Source organism: Phascolarctos cinereus, unplaced genomic scaffold (genome assembly GCF_003287225.1).
Source record: "Phascolarctos cinereus isolate Bilbo 61053 unplaced genomic scaffold, phaCin_HiC Scaffold_4;HRSCAF=312, whole genome shotgun sequence".
In the NCBI taxonomy this organism is placed as follows: domain Eukaryota; kingdom Metazoa; phylum Chordata; class Mammalia; order Diprotodontia; family Phascolarctidae; genus Phascolarctos; species Phascolarctos cinereus.
This window is the reverse complement of record NW_027555847.1, coordinates 292,653,481-292,679,245: the sequence shown is the minus strand read 5'-3', so window position 1 is coordinate 292,679,245 and position 25,765 is coordinate 292,653,481. Positions and strand designations below refer to the sequence as shown.

Genomic DNA, 25,765 nt, shown 5'->3' with positions numbered 1-25,765 from the left:
TCCTTAAATTATCAGTTATATTCCATACATAGCAATATAATGAGAACAAAACTTTTACATGTTATTTTCAAAAAGTTTATATTCCAGTAGAAAATAATGTAATAATCCAGCTTGTGCTATAGAAAAACTTGTCTCTGGTAGTGATCTGTTTATTTTGCAGTTAGTGAAGAATAAGGGTCCTTTTTTTTCCTAAAAGTTTTTTTCTTGTTGTCCAGATATGTACATTTATGCTATTTCCTGAAATTAATTAATTTGAATATAGTCTTCTCTTTTCTCCTATCCACAAATTATGTAAGTTACTATTGTGACATTTTGAAGAGGGAAGAGATTAAGTTAGGAAAAGTCCTGGCAGGCAAGTATCTTTTGTATCTTTATTTACAAGTCTTGCTTAAGAAGCCTTAAAGTGAAACACTATACATGAAGCTAAAACATAATATTCAGTTCAGGTAATTCAATTCAGTTTAATTCCGTAAGTTAGTAAGCCCTGACTATGTGCGAGGTTAGGCAGTTAGGTGATGGAACAGATAGAGTGCCTGGCCTGGAGTCAAGAAGACTCCTCTTGCTGAGTTTAAATATGACCTATAAAGCTCCAGTAGCTCCCTGTTGCCAAACTCTTCTCTTTGTCATTTAAAGCCGTTCACAATCTGGCTCTAATCTACCTTTCCAAGGTAATTATATGTTACTTATTATACTAGGTAACACTTATTAGCTGTGTGACCCCTAGCAAGTTACTTACTCCTGTTTGCCTCAGTTTCCTCGTCTGTAAAATGAGCTGGAGAAGGAAATGGTAAACCACTCCAATATCTTTACTAAGAAAACCCCAAATGGGATCACAAAGACTCAGAAATCACTAAAAGAAACAATAAATTCCATCATATTCATATATTATAATTGCTTTAGCCATTCCCTAACTAATGGTTGCCTCACCTTTTCCAATTATTTGTGACCATAAAAAGAGCTGATATAAATATTTTTGTACATGTAGGTCCTTTTCCTTAGAGTACAGACATAGCAGTGGTATTGCTGGGTCAAAGGATAGGAATAGTGTAATGGATTTTTGTACATAGTTCCCAATTAATGAACCGGTTCACGCCCCACCAGCAATGTAATAATGTACCTTTTCCCCCACTTTGCTTCCAGCATTTGTCATTTTCCTTTTTTTTTTTTATCAGTTTTGCCAATCTGAGATGTATGAAGTGGAACCTCATAGTTGTTTTTGTTTGCATTTCTCTGATTCCTAGTGATTTAGAGCGTTTTTCATATAGTTATTGATAGCTTGGCTTTCTTTCTCTGAAAACTGCCTCTTTAGATCATCTTATCATTTATCTGTGTAGTATAGTTGGAGATATGATACTACCAGGTCCTCCTCCTTCCCACTTGTTTTTCATCAACTCTCCTTTGATTCTTGAGCTTTTCTTTTTTCAGATGAATTTTGTTATTTTTTCTGCCTGAGAGAGCATTATCATTAAAGCCAGGGGGGAAGGTAGTATTCTGCAGGGGGGATGATTAACAATGCTAAACACTACAGAGAGTGAAGGAGAAAAGGCCATTTTGATTTTGCAAGTAATTTGACATGGGTACCTCAAAGAAATAAATTTTAGTCAAGTGCTGGGGTAGGTAGCCAAATTGTAAGAGGCTTGAAAATAAATGAAAATTGAGGAGAAGGAAGCAATTAGTTTAACTTTTTCTAGGAGATTGGCTTCAGAATGGAGATGAGACAGAGGATTATATATCTTTTTCTCCCAGTTAACAGAACTTTTTTCTCCCACCGTCTTCCCTTCTTTGGGGAAAAAAAAATGAAAACAAAACCCTTGTAACAGATATGCATAGTCAATCAAAACTGATTCTTGCATTGGCCTGTCCAGAAATATTACACATGTCTCAACCTGTATCCTGAGGCCATCACTACTCTGTCAAAAGGTGGGTAACGTGTTCCATCGTTCTGTGGAATCATGGTTAGTCATTGTTTTGATCAGAGTTCTTAAATCTTTCAGAGTTGTTTGACAGAGACAATAGCCAAGTCAGCTGAAGGGTTTTTTTGTTTGTTTTTAAAGATAGAGGAGATCTGGGAATGATTGTAGGCATCGGAGGAGGAGCCAAAAGGTAGAGATAGATTAAAGGTAAAAAGACAGATTAAATAATTCCAAGGCAAGCCCCCAGAGGAGATAGGTAGAAAGGGTTGACCTCAAAATCACAAGAAAGAGGGGCTTAGCAAGGAGAAGAATCTCTTCATTCCCTGTTCTGGAGCAAAGGGGAATGAAGGATGATTAAGGGTTGGAGATGTAGAATTAGAAAGAAGAAGGAACTCTTGATGGATGGCTTCTTTTTTCTCAGTAAATAAGAGTAGAGGTCTCCTGTTGAAAGGGGACACCATGATCATCTTTTGGTTTACAAAAGGCAGCCAAATGACCATTCTTTTATTAATTATTTGCTAGCCATAATTAATACAATGCTTAATTACTCAGAAATTTTGTCTCTTGAACTTTTCGTATGTCACACCTCTGAGGTTGCTTCTGCCTCTAAATCTATGATCCTACTATTCGAAGTGTACTGAGGTGGTCTTGCATTAGGTAAAAACCAAGTCCTGGTTTTATTCATGTCTGTAGGGTCTTAGAATTATCGAGTCTACTCTGCTGATTTTATTAATGAAGACACTGGGGTTGCAGGAGGTTAGACAGCTAATTAGTGGCACCACCTCCCAACTCTTCTCCCTCCACCCCACCCCAGAACCAAAATCTCCTCATTCTCAATTCAGTCCTCTTTCCATTGTAGCATCTTGAAGTGAGTAAATGAGGTGAGAACAGGAACCAGCAGCTTGATTTCTCTCTCACTTATAGAAGGTGGCAGTCTCAGCCACCCACCGTGTCAGGGTTCACCTGGTAGAAAGGAGACCATGTGGTGTAGTGGGAAAAGCATTCACTGCACTGGGAGTAGAGGCTTGATGCCTAATCTTGGCAGAGGAAAGAATTGCTTTTATGGAATTAAAAAGAAAAAACTCCAAATTTTTGATCCCATTGTATTTTCAAACAATACTACAAGGCCCTTCCTTCACCCAGGGTTTCACTTTTCAAAGGTAGAGGGATAATTGTTTCAAAATTCATTTCTCAATAAAATTAATAGTTTGGGTTATTGACGTGTTGTTGGCACTTTTAACAGCCTTATAAAAACAGTTAATCTTGAAAGCTCTGTTTAAACCTGTTCTGGTGGCTTAGTGAATTTCCTGCTCACCCACAGCCCCACTCCATATCTTTCTTTGTGCAATAGGACTCTTACTATTTATACCACAACAGTAGGTCTTTTGATTTGTTTGAAAGGGTATATTTAAATTTTTTGGTTGTATTCCAGTTAAATCCTTAAGTCCTAAGGTTGTATATCTAATGCCATTGTGTGTTTGACCACTCTGTTGATCTCTGTGTACAGATAATACAGACATACAAGCTGAGACAACCAGCATGCTTTTCTAACAAAACTGTTTCCTTATATTACTGTAGAACTTATTTGAACTCAGCTGCACAGTCCTAAAAAGGGTAAGGAAAAGAAAGGGGAGAATGGTGCTAGTTGGGCACAAGTATGATGATTAAGTCACAACAGGGGTTAAGACTTATTCTTTCCTGAAAAAGAGTCCACATGTCAAGTTTTATGAGGTGGTATAGAAACTGCACAGTCAACTGATGGGTGGTAGTTTTTGGACAATTATACTTGCTAAAGAGATAATCATAGAGGTTGAGCTAGAGCTGCCTTTTAGGCCTAATGGTGTAGAACCATAAAGAGGCTGGGTGATTTGTACCAGGACACCAAAATTTAGAAGAGACTGAGAGCATTTGAATCTGTCTAGAAACTAGAATAATTTATTGAAATGGGAAGCTACCAGATGGCTCTACTCATAGCCATGCCCCAGGTGTTCTGTGTTCCAACCTACCCTACCCATGGTATGGCAGCCTCCCAAACAGCATCTGAACATGTGTTTCATACGTATTTCCCCTAGCCTATTTGTACTGCTTGACCTGGGCACAAAATTGTTATTTAAAGTTCCGTAGGAGAATGTGTCATATTTAGAAAGTGCTTTAAGTTTGCAGAGTAGCGTACATAAATTATTTCATTTGATCCTTGCTGTTATTAACACCATTTTACAAATAAGGAATCTAAGGTACAGAGAGTTTTAGTGACTTGCCCAGGTAGTAAGTGTCAGAGGCAGGATTTGAACCCAGTCTTCCTGACATAACTGTAGTGCTCTATGCATCATGCCATGCTGCCTCAGAAACTTGCACAGGAAAGAGTCCAATGTATGTAAATATTCTACACTCATGAAAATGGAGATGTAGAGAGCAGTTAATGAAGTTCTTTCATCTCTTTGATGCTGGAGAGATTGTTGGTAACTCATTTCCGCCCCCCAGCCGTGGCTTTTGCATCGTCCTCGAGATTGATAGCTTGGTTCTTCATTTCCTGTGGTGGGAGGAGCAGTGACCATTTCCTACCATCCGTCTGTTGAGTTCTCTCGTCTTGTGGGATGTAACATGGAGGCCAGCGTCCTTCGCTCTTGCTGCCCATCTTGCAGGTGGCTCCTACAGAGAGCTGACAAGACTTTATTAGTTTTTCAGATCTTTGTACAGGATATTCCAAAAGTCTTAGTGTAGTTTTAAGTTGCTAAAGCTTATTTTATTTTACTTTATTTAAAAATTGTTTATTTTTTTAACATTCATTTTTTTCATTTTGAGTTCCAAATTCTCTCGCTCCCATGAGCCACTCCCTCACCTATTGAGAAGGCAAGCAATATGATACCTGTTGGAATACCCTGTATTTTAAATGGGCTCAGGGTGGGACTAGGCTGTGCTCTTTTCAAGTATAAAGGGGCTGAGTTTTTAAAGCAACCACTTTTCCCCCAAGAGTAGCTGTAGTGCATCAGAAAAGAAACAGACTTTTAAGGAAATGGTGGCCCTTCTGGAATGCTGGTCCCCAAAAAGAGGAAGGGGAGGGAGTAAGCTTTTATATAGCACCTGCTGTGTGCCAGACACTGTGCTAAGCACTTTACAGATGTCTCATTTGATCCTCACAACACCCCTGGGAAGGGGAGGAGTGCTGTTATTATTCCCATTTTACAGTTGAAGAAACTGAGGCAAACGGACATTAAACATTGAGTCAAATAGCTAGTCAACATTTGAGGTTGAATTTGAACTCAAGTTTTCCTGACTCCAGGCCCAGGACTCTATCCCTGTGCTACCAACTGGCCTCGGTGACAACCCTGAACTTTATCAGTAGGGTTAGAACTATTAATCATGGCCCCTACTAGAAAAGCTGCTGGCCCGTTGCTGGCCTGTCTTAGAAACTAGATATCTCTTTCACCCTTTCTTCATTTCCACGCACCACTACTTCTTCAGATTAGCCAAATTTAGCCAGGAATATGTGAGTGGAGTAACCAGGAAGGAGTGGTATCATTTCCTGGGGAGGTACATGGTGTTAGTGGTTGGTTAGTTGTTATTGTTGGTTCAGGTTAATTAGGAAGGACCATTTTCTAGATGTTGAAATAGTCAATTGTCATACGTAAGTTTGGTGTTTCTGTTTCCTGGTATTTATAAATTAAGCATTAACTAGTTAGCTGATTTACAAATTGCTGTATTCAAAATGCAGTCTAAAGTTTTATTATCTGCCAATTGAAGGACATATGAGGAAGTCCTTTTGAATTATATTGGACATGACCCATAAAATCATCTTCTAAGAATAAGCCCAAACTCTGCTGAATGAGATACTTGATCCAGAATACATATTGGTCCAATGACAGGGCCATCTTAAGGTGTAATTTATAGTTTACTTAACTTGTCTGACTATAAACCTTGTTCTCTGAATTTCCCAGGCTCTACTGTGCCAGCCCACAGAGCTGTCCTGGTGGCTCGTTGTAAGGTGATGGCTGCTATGTTTAATGGCAATTACCTTGAAGCCAATAGTGTGCTAGTTCCAGTTTATGGTGTTTCCAAAGAGACTTTCCTTTCGTTTTTAGAGTACCTGTATACAGACTCCTGTTGCCCAGGTAAGCATTGCTAATGTTCAATTCAATTCAGTCTAGCAAGTTTTACTAAGCATCTTCTATGTACCCCAGGTAGTGTTAGGTTCTCGGAATCTCAAGATAAAAGAGTAACAATCCCTGCCATTGTGGGATCTACAGTCCATGGGATGCTGGATCATGGGTTTACTTAGTTTACTCCTTTTCATCTATTTTGATCAATTCATTTTCAGTAAAAGTTCATTTTCTTTCAAGGTGTGTCAGAAATTGAATTTACAGGAGTTTCTATACAACTGTGAGAAGTTTTAGGCTGTATCAGATTTGTGTAATCACTTTGCATGGTCTGAGTTGAAGACCAATAACTGGGCATTCCCTTTGGGGCGGATTTAAATCCCCTATGAAGCTTTAAAATCGCTGTGGAGATGGAGTGCCAAGGCCCCAGAATCTGGGACTGGCTTATGGGAGTTTATGACTCCTCTAGATTTGTAGGTACTCAACTTGGGGAAGCTTCAGCTATCCAGAGTGGGGAGTGAAGGAGTGAGGGGAAGGAGAACCTCTGATTTAGGGCTGATTTTTGATCAGAAGATCACTAAGATATCTGAAATTATTCCATCCCACCCAATACATTTTGCTCCCTTGGGCTTCTGTATTGTTCTAAGGAGAAACTGGTTCTAAAAGGCCAAGTTTAAACTAAATCTTTATAAGACATTTCCAGAAGAGTCATTCAGGATGCCCAGGGGAGTGCTAGAATTTCCTTGTCCTGATCTCTCCAGGACATTCCTGGGCTAGGAGCCAAAACCATGTGTCAGCAACAGATTGGAGCCTCTCTCGTTCTGGTCCTTCTGGCCCAAACTTGTGCCCTGGGGATGTTGTGAGGCCCCTTCCTCCAATCCCTGAGGGACATGACAGTATGGGCATGGAGCCAATGCCCAACTGACCAGCCTATTGTGACATGTATGTTAGGTGCCCATTAATGAGAGCAGCAGCACGCCATTTATCAGTCAGAGTTCCTTCTTGAGGTTTACTTCTTTTTTCTTTTTTGAACTATCCTTCCCTTTCTTTGGAATTATAATTCACTAAAGTAGAAAAATAAACGCACTTCCCATTTGAAATTCATGTAATGAGTCCATTCAGTGGAAAGTTTTGGAAGTTGTAAAAATCAAAATTTCTCGTCTTACAGGTTGTTTTTCTTAGGCCAATGACTGTTATTATTATTGGATCAGTTAATTGAGGAGGTAGTTAAGTAAGGTCACTTAATCAAGTTTCTTTTGTCTATGTGTTTCTACTAACAAAGAGGAGAAAGTAGGCCAAAATTGAGAAGCTGAGTTTGAAACCAGGCTCTGCTACTTAATTCTTGTGGTCTTGTACAAATCACTTTACCTTTGTGGGCCTTATTATCCTCTCTACAAAATGAAGGGTAGCATTCAATGACCCCTCCCACCCTAGATCTTTGATCATATGATCTTTTGGGGGGGGGTTAAGGCAGTTGGGTTAAGTGACTTGCCCAGGGTCACACAGCTAGTAAATGTCAAGTGTTGAGGCTGGATTTGAATTCAGGTCCTTCTGACTCCAGGGGCAGTGCTCTATCCATTAGCTGCCCCCCCCCGCCCCCACTCCCTGCCATCACATGATCTTAAGGGATAAAAAGCAAAGGTGGCATTTACATTGGATGTTTTGTGGTGTACCTGCATTCACTATTCTACATGTTACAGTCTATCTTGTTATTCTAGGCAGGGCCATTCAAATCTTTAGACTTGAGACTTGTGCAGATATTTGAAGTGATAGAGAAGTTTGATTTCTCAGTAACTAAGCTGCAGCTGGCAAGTAACAAAAAATGTCAGGGAAAAAACCAGAACAAAATGAAGGTCACTAAAGATTGGTACCTAATGTGGCATAGCAGAGTACTGGACCTGGATACGGGAAGATCTGGGTTCAGATCCCACCTGTGACACTTGATAGTTATGTGACCTAGCACAATAATACCTATTTCGAGAGCTGTGAGACTCAAATGAGGTTAATGTTTGCAAAATGCTTTACAAATTTCAAAGCCCTGTACAAATACCAGCAATTATTACCAGTAGGGTGGGGAAGAGTTATGAGTCAGAGAAAATAACCAAGTCATGCTCAATGCTGGGATGCAAACATTAGAAATATTGCGTACTGTACCTGAAATGATTTTCCCATTACACTTAACATTAGACGCTTTTCAGAGTACTCTGGCCACTTCTATCATAGCCCTTATAGCTAGAGAAATGTGAAGAACTTAAAAGAGGATTAAGCTGAAAACTACCAAGATGACTAGAAGATTGGAAAATCCTATCTGTGAGGAAAGTTTGAAACAAACAAACAATTTATTTAAAAAAAACTGGAGAGGAAAGTCAGGAAAAGAAAATGATGATGTATGAATTGTTGATAATTTTCAACATAAGACCTTGTACCCATGGAATGGTGACCATATCTTTTCCAGTTCAGCTGGGGAGAAAATAGGTTTCCATACAGTGAAGGACTGAGACCAGTTAGCAGGAAAATTTACTTGACAGCAAGGTGTATTAAAATAACCTTGGAGTAGGTTAGTACGAGCAAGGAAAGGATCTTCTCAGGATAGCTTTAAAAACAGATTCTCTCCTTTATTTTAAGCTTGCTCTTGCCTAAAGGTAGAGGAATGATTCTGAAAAGCACGTGTAAGTGATTGCACATGTGTAACCTAGATCTGCTTGCCATCTTGGAGAGGTGGGAGGGAGGGAGGGAGAAAAATTTGGAACTCTTAATCTTTCAAAAAATGAATGTTGGTGCAGCTAAGTGGTGTGGTGGATAGAGCACCACCCCTGGAGTCAGAAGGACCTGAGTTCAAATGTGGTCTCAGGCCAGACACTCAACACTTGTGACCTTGGGCAAGTCACTTAACCCCAATTGCCTCGCCAAAAAAAAAAATAATATTGAAAATTGTCTTTACATATAATTGGAAAAATAAAATATTTTTAAAGTTTTAAAAAAGCACATATAAGATATGTTATTGATTTCTTTTTCTGATTCTTCCCTTTTTTTTTCCAGCCAGCATTCTGCAAGCTATGTCTCTCTTGATTTGTGCTGAGATGTACCAAGTATCTCGACTTCAGCACATCTGTGAGCTTTACATCATTACGCAACTACAGAGTATGCCCAGTCGGGAACTGGCAACGACAAGCCTCAGTGTTGTGGGCCTCCTTAAAAAAGCTAAGGTAATTTAATGATCACTTGTGTTTCCTAACTTGTGAGTTGGGTATACAGATAATCACATTGCTTTTATTTTGTTGATACTTCTTTTCTCTAGAAGAGAAATTATAATCAGCCTCAGTAAAGGTGAGGTTAAAATTTGGTATTCTGGAAGTAACTTTTATTGCAATATTCTTTTGTGATCATCGTATTTTTGCTTCATTATGTCTAGCGTATACACCCATGCTCTAAAAATCTCCATTTGTATAGCCTCTTTCTAGACGTTAGGTATTCCTTAGAGAAAAGAATCATTTCTGGTAGATTGCAATGCTGATCTCTTCTTTGGCACATAGGTCTTAATAATATTTACACAGAATAGAAAGTTTGGAGCTGTGCTTAATTCTGTATGTATGACCACTCAGCACTGTACTTCAATTTACATACTTACTAGGCAGTTCTTAGGCTAGGGATGTGGGTGTTGATTGCCATGTTCTTTGGATTCATTAGATAGGGCCCAGGAGTAGTGCTGAACTCTTTCTACTTTGCTAGTTTCCCCTTGTCCATACATTGTCACATTTTAGTGACTTGGGAGAAAATGCAGAATGAGGAAGTTAGACTAAATGATCTCTGAAGTTGCTTCCAACTGTAACGTTTTATGATTCTACATAGGACAAAAAAGAAAAAAAAGGAAATAGGACCATTATTTGATATTAAGGTACTTTCAAATTATATCTTTATTTTTTTCAAAAGCTCTTTTGAATTTTTCCTTCAAGATTTCAGATCTTAAGACCCAATTTAGTCTCATGCTTTGGCATTGACAATTTATTATTTATCGAGTGCCTGTGATCTTGGAAGATGTACAGAATAGTTTCTGTCCTCTAGTTGACTGTTATGCTCTAAATTGGTTGAGTAGGATGAACCAGGGAAGAAAAGACTGTTGAGGTCACTATGTTGGCAGCACCATGATGATTTCTGTTATGTTACCCCAAGTGCCATCTCCTTCCCTCTCTAGTCAAAACCCATATGAATTGTTCCTAAAATAATGAGAATTTGTTCTGGAGATCTGCTTTCAAATCACAGAACACACTTCTAACTTAGAAGCAGGTGTGTTGGTGTGACCTTCTCAAAATCAAAGCCTACACTTTATGTAGTAGCTAATTCCTACCCTATAATATTTTGTGGCTGTTCCAGAGACATGACCATATTGCTTCTTCCCTCCCCATTTCTCTATCTTCATATGCTTCTTTAATTTTTCATAGGAATCCTGTACTTATCTCCAGGTTCCCTCAGGTTTGGTTTTTTTTTTTCACTTTCCTCCTGAATTTTGCCTCTGCTAAACAGGTATTGGTATTTGGTGATTTCCCTGGACTTAGGTTCAGAGGTTTAAATTAGAGGCCTAGGCTAGCTCTCTTAGCCTCTGGCTGCTGTCACAGGGAATGTTTGCGAGCCTCATCCCAGAGCTCTGCCTGCAGTCACCTTTTTAAGCTCTTGCCACAACTATTGCATTCTAGTTGTGCATTTCTTCCTTGCTTTTGTTTGCTTGACATGAAAAAAAAAATGGTATTTTGTTATTTTTATCTCTTGGTACCCTGCTTTTGCCTCCATTTTGCTGATACTATGCTAGCCTAAACCATCTATCATTGTCAGTTAAAAAAAAATTCTTACAGCAGGAAACGAGGCAGAATATCTATTTTTTTTGTTTCGTAAGGCATTGGATTTTATAAATGTAGGCTACAGAATAGATAAGTTGTAAGCAGAGTTTTTTTTTAATTCAAGGAAACTTTTTTTACATTTCTTAGTTTTTCTATTTTCCCTTTTGGTTTTGACATTTACAACTTTTAATTTAAGTCTGACTGAATGTCATTGAAGACAACATTCAGAATAGTGGTGCATATATTTCAATTTGTGAAGAATTATTTTGCAGTACGTGGGATCCCCCAGCATCTTCAGAAATAGTTTTGACTTCAGGATCTGTTGCTTCCTGCTAAAGATGCTGAAGACTGTATCCATGAGATATTATCATTTTGTTATCAATGTAGGGAGCCTCCACTTTTGCCTCCAACCCCCCCAAAAAAAAAACAATAAAAACAACAACAACACTTGCTGTTATGGCGGGTCTGTTTTCTGTTGGTTGACACATGGACTCATGAAAGCATCATCTGTGTCAAGACTGAGTTGAATCTGTTCCCTAATATGCCTTCACTGTGCATCAAGAACACCATGTCCTGAGTCATATTAAATTTGTTTATAGGACGCGGCATTATTTTCTCTTGTGTCTTTCCCTCATCCTAATAACATTGATGATCATCACATACAGTGTTGTTTTAATTCCCTTTTTTCTTGCAGTTTCACAACTCTGATTGCCTTTCAACCTGGCTCCTTCATTTTATTGCCACTAACTACCTCATCTTCAGTCAAAAGCCAGATTTTCAAGATCTTTCAGGTAGTTTGCCAATTCCTATTTTAAAAAGAAAATGTTGTAGATTTGAGGTGTAATTGACAAAAAAATGTACGATTGTTCTTGTGAGAATAACAGTGAAAATTCCTTTTAAAAATGTGGATTCAACGTGTTGCATTAAGGTAAACAGTTCAACGTGTGCTGGGTAAGCAGGCTTCAAACCTGCTCAAAGCATTTGAGACAGCATTTTCCATTGTGATTCATTGAAGTATCTTACCTTTTTTGTGTGAAGAGGAAAGAGAAATATTACCCCTTAGGATAAGGAGATCCTGTTTTGTGTGTGTCTGTTTTTATCACCTCACTGGTTTTGACATATTCTCAGGAGAAACAAAATCTGGATTTGGCGCTATGCTGAAAAATTCTTATGAAACACATATACGTGTACGTGTGTGTGTGTGTGTGTGTGTGTGTATAAAAGTAGAGAGAGACTTAAGTGATAATATAGGAAGCAAGTAGCTTAAAAAATGTGTATGTATTAGACTTTTACTGCTTTGAACCAAAAGCTGTTACAAGATGTCAGAGCAAAAATTATGTACATGAGGTCTATCAAAGCAAAACAAAGAGTGAGTTTGAGTATAAAAAATAAAAATAGGTAACAATATAGGGAAGCTAGGTGGCTCATTGGATAGAGTGCCTAGAGGGCCTGGAGTCAGAAGACCTGAGTTCAAATGCATCCTGAGACACTTAATAGCTGTGTGACCCTGGGCAAATCATTTAACCCTGTTTCCCTAAGTTTCCTCATCTGTAAAATGAGCTGGAGTAGGAGATGGCAAATCACTCTAGTATCTCTGCCAAGAAAACCCCAAATGGGATCATGAAGAGTTGGACATGAGTGAAATGACTAAACAACACAGAAAGCTAATAGAATAACTATCAGAATGGACCATTTGTAGATAGTAGTTCCTGTTCTTGCATGTATGGGACATATGACTCAGCATGTCTGAAACAGAACTCACTATCTTTCTGCCCACACCCACACCTCTACCAAACTTCTCTGTTGCTGTAGAAGGTACCGCCAGTTTACTAGTCCTTCAGATTCATAACTTTGACTCCTTTCCTTCCATCACCCCATATACCTAATCAGTTGCCACATCTTGCCCTTCCTACCCCCATAACATCTCTGGAAACCAGCTCCTAATGTCCACTCATGTAGCTGTCACCTTAGTGGAGGCCCTCACCCCTCTGACTTTAAGACAGTTGCAGTGGCCTTCTAAGTGGTCTGCCTGCCTCAATTCTTCCCCATTCTAATCCATTTCCCACACAGCTACCAAAGCTCAGATCTGAGTGGCTCACTACCTACTCAATAAATTCCAGTAGCTCCCTAGGATAAAATATAGACTCTGTTTGGCTTCTGAAGTCTTTACAATCTAGCTTCAGCCTACCTTTACAGCCTCATTAGTACTCTCCCTTCCTGAACTCTGGAGTCTAGCCAAACTGGCCTTCTCTCTGTTCCTCACCAACTGCCCCTACATTTCCTGTGTGTCCGTACTTTTGCCCTGGCCCGTGTTTGGAATGCATTCCCTTCTTACCTTGGCCTCACATACTCTTGGTCTTCTTTCAAGTCGGAGCTCAAGCCCCACCTTCTACATGAAGCCTTCTAGCACCTCCCTTTCTTGTCTTCATTTAACTACCTTGTACTTATTTTGTCATTTTTTTGGTATATACTTATATAAATACATGTGGTCTCTGCCAGTAGAATGTATGTTACTGGAGAGTAGTGCTTATTTCATTTTTGGGAGGTTTTTGTATCCTGAGCACTTAGTATAGTGGTTGCAACTGCAACGTAGTGGTTGTTTAATGTGTGTTGATTAAGTAATTGTTAATTCTGAACACAATGTAGATTTTTTTCTTGAGAAAAGGAAAACATTTTTGATAAAATCAACAAATATTTATTGAAAACCTTTTCTGTACAGGAAAAAAAGACTACTTAAATATAGCCTGCCCCCATCCCCTCCAAAGGTAAATAATGCTTCCATTAGCTGACTGAGTGAAAAGGAAGTGGGTTGCCTTCAGAAGGCAAATAGATAAAGCACTTAATTAGGATAGAGAACACCCTTATTTTAGCTTGTGCCCCGACTGGGCCACCTTTGATCATCCATTTGTAAATTAGAAGTAAAAATTACATACGGTTTTTCAATCCCTGGAAGATGTAATAATAATAATAATAATAATAATAATAATAATAATAATAATATAATAATAATGAAAAAAGCATTTTATATAGTGCTTACTGTGGGCCAGGCACTACTCGAAGTGCATTACAAATATTATCTCATTTGATCCTCACAACAAACCTGTAAGGTAGGTACTGTTATTATCCCGCTTTATAGTTGAGGAAACTGAGACAAACTTAGGCTAAGTGACTTCCCACAGGACAAATAGCTAGTAAGCATCAGAGGGTGGATTTGAACTCGGATTCTCTGAGTCCTGGAAGCTATCCAGTGCGTTTTTATAATTTCACTGGTATACTATATTATACTTTGACCAAATACAAACAAAGAATATTTGCATTTTTCCTAACTCTGTAAGAGGATTTGCACCCTGATCATAGGAACGATTTTGTCTGTCTTGGGAGAAGGGAGAAAACTCAAATTCTGTTTCCCCTAATGAGGTTTTGCTAGTTGAGATTTTGATGTCTATTTAAAGGCATGAAAAGATCACTCCAATTATGCTACCATAAGCCCCTCTACTTTTGGTTTTCATTTTCCACAATCCTGTGTTTTCTTTATTAAAAAATATTTATTTTGAAAAACAACATTGATCACTGAAAACAGTGAATATTTATTGTAAAATGAAATCTGTGTTTTTAGAACTTACTCCAAGAAAATTACACGTAGTATGTGTGTTATGTGTGTGTTGTATGTGTGCTTTCTTACTCATTTTTCACATTGATTCAGTGACTCCCTACTCTCCAGCCACCTCTTCCTTGCCCAGTCCCTCTGCTGCCTTGGAGAAACTTCTGCCCTGGTTCCCCTCCCACTCCTGATCTGAGGCTGCCAATTTATATCCTCAGTGATCAGCATAATACTTGGCACAAAGTAAGCGTGCCATAAATGCTTTTTCATTCATTCAGTTCACTAATTTGTAATAACATGTTTTGTTTCTGTAAGCTACGTGGTCTAAGTGCATAACAGATGTGTTCCTACAACATTATTGTTTTATATATATATATATATGAGAGAGTGGGATATGGGGCACAAATAGTTCTGTTTTGTGTCCCTTCCAAGATGACTGAAATCATAAAAGTACCTTGAGCTGTCCCTAAGGTGATCTCATTGTAAGGCAGGTGGAGTGCAGTGGAAAGCGCATGTGATACAGAATCAAGAGAATCAGGTGAAAAATGTAGTCAAACAGTAACATATCAGGGAGTGTCCCTGCTAATTATGTAAAGAGGGCAGTGATGGAGGTGCACCTGTGTAGGGCACAGGTCATCGGATCCTGTGCTGCTCAGTTCCGCCTCTTCTGCTGTATTTGGTCGCACTTCTTATTTGGGGATGTTATCTTCATATATTTAATCAGCCAGACTGTTGTATTAGATCTCTTCCTGCATTGGGAAAACAACACTGCTAAGGAACAATTTTAAATCCTATAAGAAGATATTTTCTTTTTTCTTTCAAACATTTTAAACCATTGCAAATGGATGTTTAAAGTGGAATTTACATTTGTCAAATGCTCACACACACATCCCCACCCACGCTTTTAACAGAGCTGTCAGTATTGCGTTTTTCCTTCCTTTAACAGGGCTAGACTTTTTGTGGTTGAATCAGTTCAGTCGTGTCCAACTCTTCATTTGGGATTTTTTTGTCAAAGGTACTGGAGTGATTTGCCATTTCCTTCTTCAGCTCATTTTATAGATAAGGAAACAGAGGCAGAGAGGGTTAAGTGACTTGCCCAATGTCACACAGCTAGTAACTATCTGAGGCCAGATTTGAACTCACAAAGAGGAGTCTTGCTGACTCCAGACATTGCACTCTATCCCCTGAGTCACCTTGCTACAAAAGGCTAGAATAGAGTTCACATGTAAGTACACAAACTGACGGTCCTTCGTGTTCAGTGAGTGACTCTGATGTCAAGACTATGAAAATGTTCATGTTGTGGTGGCTCCAGCCTAGCTCTCCCAGAATGAAACTGGCTGTGCCATCCTCCCTTAAGAGCTCTAAGGGAAACTGAGAAATGAGGGGTGTCTTTCTCTAATGTTATCAGCTCAAACCCTCACATCAATTAGCTTTAACAAAGAAATATTTATTTTAAAGATAAAGCAAGAACAGAAGTACAAAATATTTCTCTTCCCCCCAAAATAACAACTGGAGGTATCTTCTCCTTTATACTACCTCTATCCTGGGAAGAGATGAGTCAGCTCAGTCTTAACACCATTTCTATATAGCATTCTCAGCCTCTTCATTTCCCCGCACACGCACACGCACACGCACACGCATGCTCTTCCTCCTCCAAGTTTACTTCCAGATGTGGCATGGCCAATGGGTAGATAATCCTGCCTCCCTCCTCCTCCTCCTCTTGTTGGCTCTGGCTCTCACCCCTCACCACCTGGCTCTCAACAAATCCCAACACAGACCACTGCTCCGGACTCCGGTGGTCACTCCTGAACTTGGAAAGCATACGAGGTCATCACCAATTTTCTTCACCTAAAACAGGAAAGAATAAATACAAAGAGGCAAAGAACAGGGACCCATCTTCATGGACTACATGTTGGCTTTGGAGTAGAAGGGCTTGCTCCTTGCAATCACGCTGGAGCCCTGCAGGAAAAGGCAAACCAGGCTCTTGATAACTAGGGTAGCCTATTTGCAGCTACATAACCAATCAATAGACTTCATCATGTAGTTAGTTCTTGTTTTCTTCCCTCTCTGATCTCTCCATGATACTCATTATTTAGTCTGTCTGCTACGCTCACACACTGAGTGTCTTCTGTTTTTATTTATTCTACATAGTTGCCAAATCACAGAATATTCATTCTGAAAGCTGTGGCGTGTTCTTCTTGCCAATACACATTGTCAGTGCCTGTTATGAGAGTAATAGAGCTTGACATGTAGATAATGTTCAATACTAATAACTCTGCCAAAAAAAAAAGGCCACTTTCCACTTCCGTCCCCCAATTTGTTGTTGTTGTTTAGTCAGTTAGTCGTGTCTGACATTCATGACCCCATTTGGGTGTTTTCTCGGAAAAGATTTTAACAAGTTTTTTTTTTCATTTCCTTCTCCAGCTCATTTTATAAATGAGAAAACTGAGGCAAACAGGACAAAGTGACTTGCTCAGGATCAGACAGCTAGCAAGTGTCCGAGGCTGGATTTGAACTCAGGTCTTCCTGACTTGAGGCCCAGCTCTCTATCCGCTGTGCCACCTAGCTGCCCTATACAGTGGTTCAAACTGTTCGGAAGAAAAGCTAGATCCCTTCATATAGTACTTAAATTATTTATTGAAGGGCTTAAGCTTCAGTTTGTTCCTAGTATAACAATGGTCATGGCGGTGGGCGGATCATCTCCGATTTATCCTTGTGTAGATTGAATTTCTTCTTCCTCCATCATTTCCTCTACTCTGAAAAACTATTGCCAAGAAAGATCCAGGACAGAATCTCTCATTCTGCTCCATGAATTTTTATATTGAATCAGTCATTGTCTTTTGTTCACCCTGAGCCCCCAGCCAAGAATTGCCTTGGTGATTGTAAAATCACTCACTAGCAAAGCTCTAAGACAATAATGGCTGATTAATTATGTGAACATATTTGAATGTATTTAAATATTTGAATATGAATATATCCCTAGTAAGAAGCATGACCCAAATATAGCAGAAGAGGAGATGCTGAGCGATATGGGAGCTGATGATCTGCATGCCTCTCTTCCCTAATATACTACTGTTTAATTATATTTCACCTGTCCCTGAAGTTCTACACCAAGACCTTATTTAATGGTGGCCATGGGGTCCATCCACATATATATTCATATACATGTCCATGACCAGGCTGGGATTTAAACCCAGATCATAGGAGTTAATACCTTTACTCCAACCCTCTCCTTTGACAGATGAGGAAACTGAGTCATTACAGAGCAGTGATGTGACCTGCCTAGTCTCCTCTAATTATGTGAGCTATGATTTGAACCCAGGTTTCCTGTTTCCCTATCACATGCTCCTTCCACTGTACTCCACATGCTTTCCAAATGAGATCACCTTAGGGCCAGCCCAAGGTAACTTACTCTTATGATTTCAGTCATCTTGGAGGGGACACAAAACATACCTCTTTCTGGCTTAATTGAAAAAACAGTTCTGTTAGATCTGTTGTTATTTACTTAGATCAGTAGTGTCAAACTCAAATAGAAACATCCCTGTGGGCAGCATATTAGTAAACCACAGATTAACATTATCTATGTTTGTTGTGTTTTTATTTATTTTTTGTTTAACATTTCTCATTTTTAATCTGGTTTGGCCAACAGGCTAGGGATTTGACAACTTTGACTTAAACCATGTTTCTCAAGGAAACAAGACATGTTATTATGAATTAGTGAATTGAATGAATGAGGGAAAAAAGCCCATGTATTACTTACTGTGTGTGACAAGCACTGTTCTGAATGCTAAGAATATAAATTGGCCTCCTCAGGTCAGGAGATGGGGGTTTGGGGGGAACCAGGGCAGAAGTTTCCCCAAGGCTGCAGGGAGGTCAGCAAGGAAGAGATGGCTAGAGAGTAGGGAGTCACTGAATCAGTGTGAAAAACAGGAGTAAGAGAAGTCAGGAGGACCTGAATTCAAATGCCACCTTTGACACTTAACTAGCTGAGTGACCCTGGGCAAGTCACTTAACCTTGATTGCCCCACCAAAAAGTATTAAAAAAAAGCTTCTCAGAAAAACAGGAGTAAGAAAAAATAGATACAAAATAGTGTCATTTTCTTGGGGCATGTTAAAAACACAGCTTTTTAAAAATATATTTTTTAACATTTTCAGCCATCAGTGCATCTCCTAAATAAAGTCCATAAATAAAATCAAGAAGACCTGGATTCAAACCTGACTACTGGCACTGTACTAGTTCTGTGATCGTGGGGAAGTCCTATAACCCTTCAGAGATGGGGCATGGTACAGTAGGAAAAGCTTCGGCTTTGGAGCAGGGATCCAGATTCAGATCCCAGCTTGGTCACTTCTGTTACTTGCCTTGGACACAATCTCTGATCCTTTGTTTTCCAGTCTGTAAAATGAAGGGGTTTGGTCTACATGGCCTTTAGAATCTCTTTTGCCTCTAAATGTGTGACCTTCTGTTCTGTCTAAGATTATGGATTATTGATGAACATTCCTACCCCAGTGAAATAAATCTGTGGGGTCCAAAATTGTCCATTCTGCAAGAAAAACCACTGAGGCAGAGCTCCAAGCGTCCGTCTGTGGCCTCCTCTCATGCCGTGATGTGAGATGCCTCCTTCCCCCAGGGCCTTTCTTTTATGGAGTTTAATACCTAAACGTGCAAAAGAGGCATGGTAAAATGCAAAATCTCATTGGTTGATAGACTATGCTTTTGACCCTCCAGGAAGGCCAGAAATGATGCATCAGCATGGATGGTCACAGGATGGGCAAGGCAGTGGTCATCTCCTCTTACTTAGCAGTTCTGAGATGGTCCCCTGTTCATGCTGGGCAAGAGAGGGTAGTCCAGAGGTACAAAAATGAGTTAGGGGACTTCCATATCACATTAGGTCATCCCACCCACACTGGGTTTGGTAACATCAGCATTCCTGTGGTTAGGGAGGTGAACTTTATAACTAGTAGTGCATATCTCTGGGGCCTAATATATAGAACTTAGAATCATTACCCCTATGAAATCATATCAAACTGATTAATACCGATTGGGATAAAATAGAGGTCTAATCGTCTATCATAAATCAAAGGTCCTTACTATTGTCACAGTCACTACATTGTTATTGGTGCCCAAGTAGAAGAAAATTGTGTTAGATTTGGCTTCTAGGTAAATAGCATGGTTTATAGCTTATATCACTCTCTGATTTCTGTTGTGATCTAGATAAGGAAAAAGGTGCAAGTAGTTAGTATGTATGTACAATTTATACTTATCTGCAGATTACCAAGTTTGTCTCTTGAAAGTGCAAGTAGTGGCTGGGCTCTGGACTTGGAGTCAGGAAGTCCTTGCTTTGAATGGAATCCCACAGCAGGTACTTGATAGATCTGTGACCCTGGGCAAGTCACTTAATCGCTCTCATCCTCAGTTTCCCTATGTGTAAAATGGGGATAATAATAGCACTTGCCTCACAGAATTATGAAGCTCAAATGAAATAATAAGTAAAGCATCTTCTAAACCAGCCATTTATATATGCTCATCATTAATTTGAATGAAATGTTGGTATAAAAATTAGCCCATTTTAGAAATTAGCAGTGTATACTTAAATAAATTTTGCCTACTTAAGCTCACAAGTTGCAAATTAAACTTTGACTTTTCTAAGAGGAACCTTCTTGAGCTGAAGGAAGTGCGAGTTGCTGTAACAGAGAAGTTTGGGCTTAGAATATATGCTTTGTGTGATGGTGGCATAAAGAATGTTTTCCAGCAGAAATTGCGGAGTTTTGTCTCTTACAGCAGCAGTTGAATGACCCCTCAGGGACTGCTATGGGAAGTTGGCCTAAGGTGCTGGCTGAGATCTCATATAACCCTGAAGGTGCTATGAGTCTGTCCTGTTGCTCCAGGATTTGGAACACACAAAGGTTGAGCTCCAGCCTTGGTGCACATGTGCAGTGACCTTGAGTTTGGTTCTATTTTTAATCTTGCTTTGTACCTCCTAGCCAGGTGTGTACCTAGGGATTGACTCCCCCACTACCCATTAAACTTAAGTCAGTATTAATTCTTACCTGCTAATCTTATGGAATTTAGACTGTGGTGAAGTCCTTCATCATAGGTCCTCGTGATTGCCTCTGCATAGCTTTGTTTTTAGAAATGTCAGGGTTTATTTTTTGTTTTGTTTTGCTTTTAATTCTCAGGGGCAAAATTGAAAAGCAGAAAAGGTTTGACTTAGGTACCTTTCTACCTCCTTTCTCCAAGAGCTCTTGAGTCTACCTGAATTTCCCCTTCTCCTGTCCTCCTCCTCCCCCCATTTTCATTTCATTCTCCTCGTCTTTGCCCCCAGATGGTCTGGCATGGTGGAAAAAGTGCTGGCTCTGGAGCCAGAGTTCACATTCTGCCTTGGGTGCTTTCTATCTGGATGACCTTGGGCACGTTACCAAATTTTCCTACGCCTCACTTTCATCAGGTCAAATAATAATAGAATTTGAATGGTGCTTTAAGGTTTGCAAAGCGCCTTAAAAAATGTCTTGTGTGATCCACACAACAAATCTAAGACAGAAGTGCTGTTGTTATTGTTCCCATTTTTTTACAGATGAGGAAACTTGGGCAAACAGAGGTGAAGTAAGCTTGCCCAGAATCCAACAAGGAGTAAGTGTCTGAGGTGGTGTTAACTCAAGTCTTCCTGCCTTCAGTGCTCTAGCCTCTGGGCAGAGCCAGCTAACTGCCCATAAATGAGGCAAAGAGAGGCTTGGATTAGATGGCCTCTGGATCCCAAAGGCTCTACATCTTTGATCCTATGAAATTCATCTTTTAAAATTCTGATTGAGTAGAATTCTAAAATCCAAACAAAAGTTAACCTACAGCTAGAGTGCAGTCCATTTACTCCCTCCCCTCCCTTTTGTTCCCTCTTCTCTGTTCTACCAGTGTCTTTACTTCTTCCTTAGCACAGTGCTCTGCACCTAGTAGGCACTTAATAAATGCTGGTTGACTTCCTTGTCCCTTATCATTTATTTGCCTTTAGTATGAAGAGCTCTAGGCTAGAAATCAGGAGACCTAAATTCTAAATCCTAGCTCTGCCAAGTTCTGCACAAGAAGTGGGTATAGAGGGTGTAGAGAGAATGTCCCAGAAAGTTGCCATTGAACTAACTCTTTAAATACAACCTAGCCACATAGGTCCTTTTTGGTCTGGTTACTGGGGCTTTGCAGAAGTGGTCCACATGGAGGCTGTGACTGCTGTTGGGTCTTGCCTAGATTTTGTTTGTATATTCTTCTCTTCCTTCAGCTTACTTGCTGCTGCTAAATAGGTTTCAACTTGTGATTAATTTGGGAAACTTAAGTGGGGCCAAATGAAGACAACTTTCTCTTACCTAGATTTCCAGTTTTAGTGGGTTAGATAAGAGAATATCAAGTCTTTAAAAACTCGCCCTGGCTCGACATTGCCAATAGAACCCTGTTATTACACAGATTCAATTCTTGAGGGTAAAATATGGTCATTTGAAATATAATTACATACAGGAACCCCTCAGCATTCCTTGGTGATTCACTTGGATTGTATATTACATTATTACACTCTTTATGCTGTGCCTAAAATGGCTTTTGTATTTTACCATTTGCCCTTTCCCCTCTTCCTTCCTCCTAGTTCCCTAGTCCCAGGTGCTTTTGAATGTCAAAAGGCCCTTACACATAACTTTTCTCTGGTGACAGGCTCACCAGCCATTACTTCCCCTTTTCTTCTCTTCCTCCTAAGGGCTGGCTGGCTACCTCAGATTTCACCAAAAGCCCACAGGAGAGCAGAAAGAACTAAAGGCAAGATTAAACTTCCCCACCAAGCACTACTTTATTTCTCACTTTTGAAGTTTCTTGCTAGTGTGAAAGTTACTTAGTGCAAAGTTATCCAGGGAACAAGTTTTTTGTTCCCAGTTTTTATTATCTCCATGGTATTCTGGGATTTCTCCATTCCTTCTTTTCTATATCTGGAAAGTATTTCCCAAGAAGGGCATTCTTTATGGCCAGAGTATTCATTATATAATATTTATATGTGCTAGAGGGCTTGACCTGCAATCAGAAGAACTGGGTTTGAGTCTTGGCTGTACCGCTTACTGCCTGTGTAGTCCTGGCCAAAGCCGTGAAGCCTCATGATTTCCCCAGTTGTAAAATGGTGCAGTAATATTGATATCGCATAACTCATAGACTTGCTGTGAAGAAAAAAGCTTTCTAAACTGAAAAGTATTGCATGGCAGAGTTGTTGTTATTTATCCTAGGCCTGTTGGCAACATTAAAAAGAGATTTCGGTAGCCTTAGAATTTGTACAAACTAAGGCAGACTTGAAGGAATAATATTTAAAACATGTTTGAAATGAACTTATAGCTTTGGTTGCATGTATGTGTTTTTGTTAAAATATTTTATATCTAACATTTTTTTTCTCCCCTAAAACTTTTAGCGGAAGAACGAAGTTTTGTTGAGATGCACAGATGGCCATCCAACATATATTTGAAACAACTTGCAGAATACAGGAAGTATGTTCACTCCCGGAAATGTCGTTGCATAGTCATGTAACTAGAAGATCTTATTTCTGTTTGATGGTGAAGACTGGAAGATCTGTGGGCACCAGTAAAATTCTAGTGAGGACAGAAATCGATACCCTACGGTACCATGTGTGTGCTTGTTAGTTCTCTTTAAGATAACTACTTCTGTGGTCTTAAAAGGGATCCAAATGCATCGTAGACTAGAATAAGGTTCTATTTCAGCCTAGAAAGCTGCTGTGCAGCCACTTCTTTTAAAACGCTTTGTTGCTTCCATAATATTGTGAACTTCTGGGTAAGAAATGTGTAAATTAATTTAGTTTTTGTAAAACCAATGGCATAGTATTAGTAAACATAAATTCCATTATATCTAATGGTCATGTTAAAATAGGGAACTGTTTGTGGCTCTTTCTATAATGGTAAATTTCATGTGCCACCTTCCAGGATTTGGGGCTGCCTTAAGAGCTGCCCCAGGGGTGTAGACATATACCTGAGATTTTGAAAGTGAAATGCCACTTGTATTTACATTGGTGTCGAGTGAGCCATCTTGAAGGGATCTTCTTCTAGGTTTTTCTTCTCAGTGACCCAGCTTCTCTCCAAACCCCTTCACCATCTCTTTGGGACTCTGGTGCTTCCAACTAGATTCCTGATGGAGCAGGGGATGTAGCACTATCTTTTGCTCAAATATTCCCTTTGTCTGAAGAATCATTCCAGTGATATTAAAGGAGAGGAAGGGGGCATGCTGGAAGGAAGTTTGCATGGCAGGAGAATTACTTGACTTTTGGTAAGGTGTCACCTTCCAGGGTTCTGCTCTGCCAGAGCAGCCCACACCCACCTTTGGCAGGTAAGTATGGGAGTACTTGTCAAAGTTTGATAACTTCCTTTTTTTGTGTGTGCAAATGACCATATATTATATGGCCACATGTGTGATATTGATCAAAGCAACTAATACTAGGAAGGTAAAGGGGTTAAAGACATTTACATCCAAAGGTACTTCCTCATGTTTTCACTAATAAACACTCAAGGGATTTTTAAAAAATTGTACATAATCTTCTAAGCTTGAGACGTGACAGGGCCCTTATCTATGTGTACAGCACCAGGGCTCTGGTGACTGGAATCGTTCTTTAAAAAAAATACCTAAGCAAGATTGTGTGGCTGATTTTAAGTGACTAGGTGAAGAGTGTTATTAGGACCCTTTTTCACAAGAGTATTCAGAAAATAACAAATAGTTCCAAGAAAGGGATGCAAGTCACAGGGAAGACTTAAGACTCACATGCACTGAAACTAGCAGTAGGAGGGAGGGAAGAATTGCTGTTTCAATTCTATATTAAACATATCAGTAGATGTATTGATAAAACCTACAAGTTTGAAAGGATCCAGACTGCTTTATATTGGTGGGCACATTTCTTTTCCGTCTCCTACAATCTTTCTTTTAGCTTCCTTGTCTGTAAATCAAGAAGAGACCTTTGAACCCTTGTCAAGGAAAGTTTGAGTATAAAATTTAGCAGAATGGCGAAAATCTATCCCTTGGATGCATAGGATGTGCAGTCTCCTAGCAGACATCTAGCCAGCAAACTGTATCTCAATTGGGCAACGCCTAGGGAAATGATGGGGACACATTTTGGGGTCAGTTTTTCATTGAACTACTGTAAGTTAATCAGCCATTGATAAATTCTGTTTGGCAAGGATTAATTTAGAAATGTAGATTATAGATGTTTTCAGGCAAGGATGGCATTTCATTTCTCATAAGCATTTCCTTCTCCCTCAAAGAAATGGCATTATTTTAAATTCTAAGTCAATGGCTTCAAACTTAAGAAAATAAAAATTATGTATGTAGGTTAACAGACAAAATAAAATTGTTCTTGGAAAATCTTATTATTTAAATTGAACAGAAACATCTGTTTAGTTAGTGTTTGATCCTGATGCAGAAAGTTGGAGTTGGAAGTGAATTATTGGTGTTGAGCATGGTTTTGTTATGAAAATGCTGTACTACCTTATTTGGCTATGATTCAGAAATCCAGATGTGATGTGCTCTAGAATCCATCATATCAGTAACCAATTCAGTTTTTAATTATTCTGCACATAAGATTCAAATCCCTTGGGACTGTTTCAGATGAAAATTTTGGAAGTTCTTAAAAGGTTGGGAATAAAGCACAAGAAAATGTATTTGAAAATGTCTGTAAAATACCTTGGAGGAAATGAGTATTATTCAAAGTAAGTTCTAGCTTGTGTGTTTGTGTACATGTATGCATGTGTTTGTGTGTATGACAGTTATCTAGTTAAATAGGTGCTTTGAGCTAATCTCTGATTCTCTTAGGATATATTTAACAACCATTTTAATTAGAGAAGATAATACTGTATACAGTAAAACTGAGGCCTTTTCTTTCTGTTCCAGGCCTATTCTATTTAATTCTTTGTGCACTCCTAACTACATTGTGTTCATACAGTAAGGAGATTAGACTTGAAATACAGAATTTTTAGTAACATTATCTGAATACATCAGCATAAGATAACTTGATTCTAACCAGCAGAGTGACTTTGTATTGAGTATCAGAAGACGTTCAAAGAATGCAGTATCTTTACCTTCCAGGTCAGATTTAACATTTCATTTGTAGCTAAATACATACACACTGAACTCATAGTACATTAGGTTAAGAGGTTTCTAAAAGAGTTATTTTTATTTCATTAAGGCATGCATTGAATTTAAACTTTTAATAATTTCACAAACAGAAGGGTGTGTTTGTCTTTTAATATAGCCTGACTTGAATTTATATGTTTTTAGCTTTAGTATTTAACATTTTGTAACAAATAAACTTTTTTTAA

The 25,765-nt window shown here is 39.1% G+C and overlaps 1 protein-coding gene across 1 annotated transcript in view; it reads left to right on the top strand.

Moving 5' to 3' along the window:
- Positions 1 to 25,104, top strand: part of RHOBTB3 (Rho related BTB domain containing 3) — an 84,150-nt gene extending 59,046 nt beyond the window's left edge. Inside the window, 4 exon segments of the mRNA XM_078153120.1 lie at positions 5,849 to 6,022; positions 9,047 to 9,213; positions 11,534 to 11,630; positions 22,861 to 25,104. Of these exon segments, the coding sequence (XP_078009246.1) occupies positions 5,849 to 6,022; positions 9,047 to 9,213; positions 11,534 to 11,630; positions 22,861 to 22,976 (554 nt within the window). The 3' untranslated portion in view covers positions 22,977 to 25,104.
- The last annotated feature ends 661 nt before the right edge of the window (positions 25,105 to 25,765 follow it).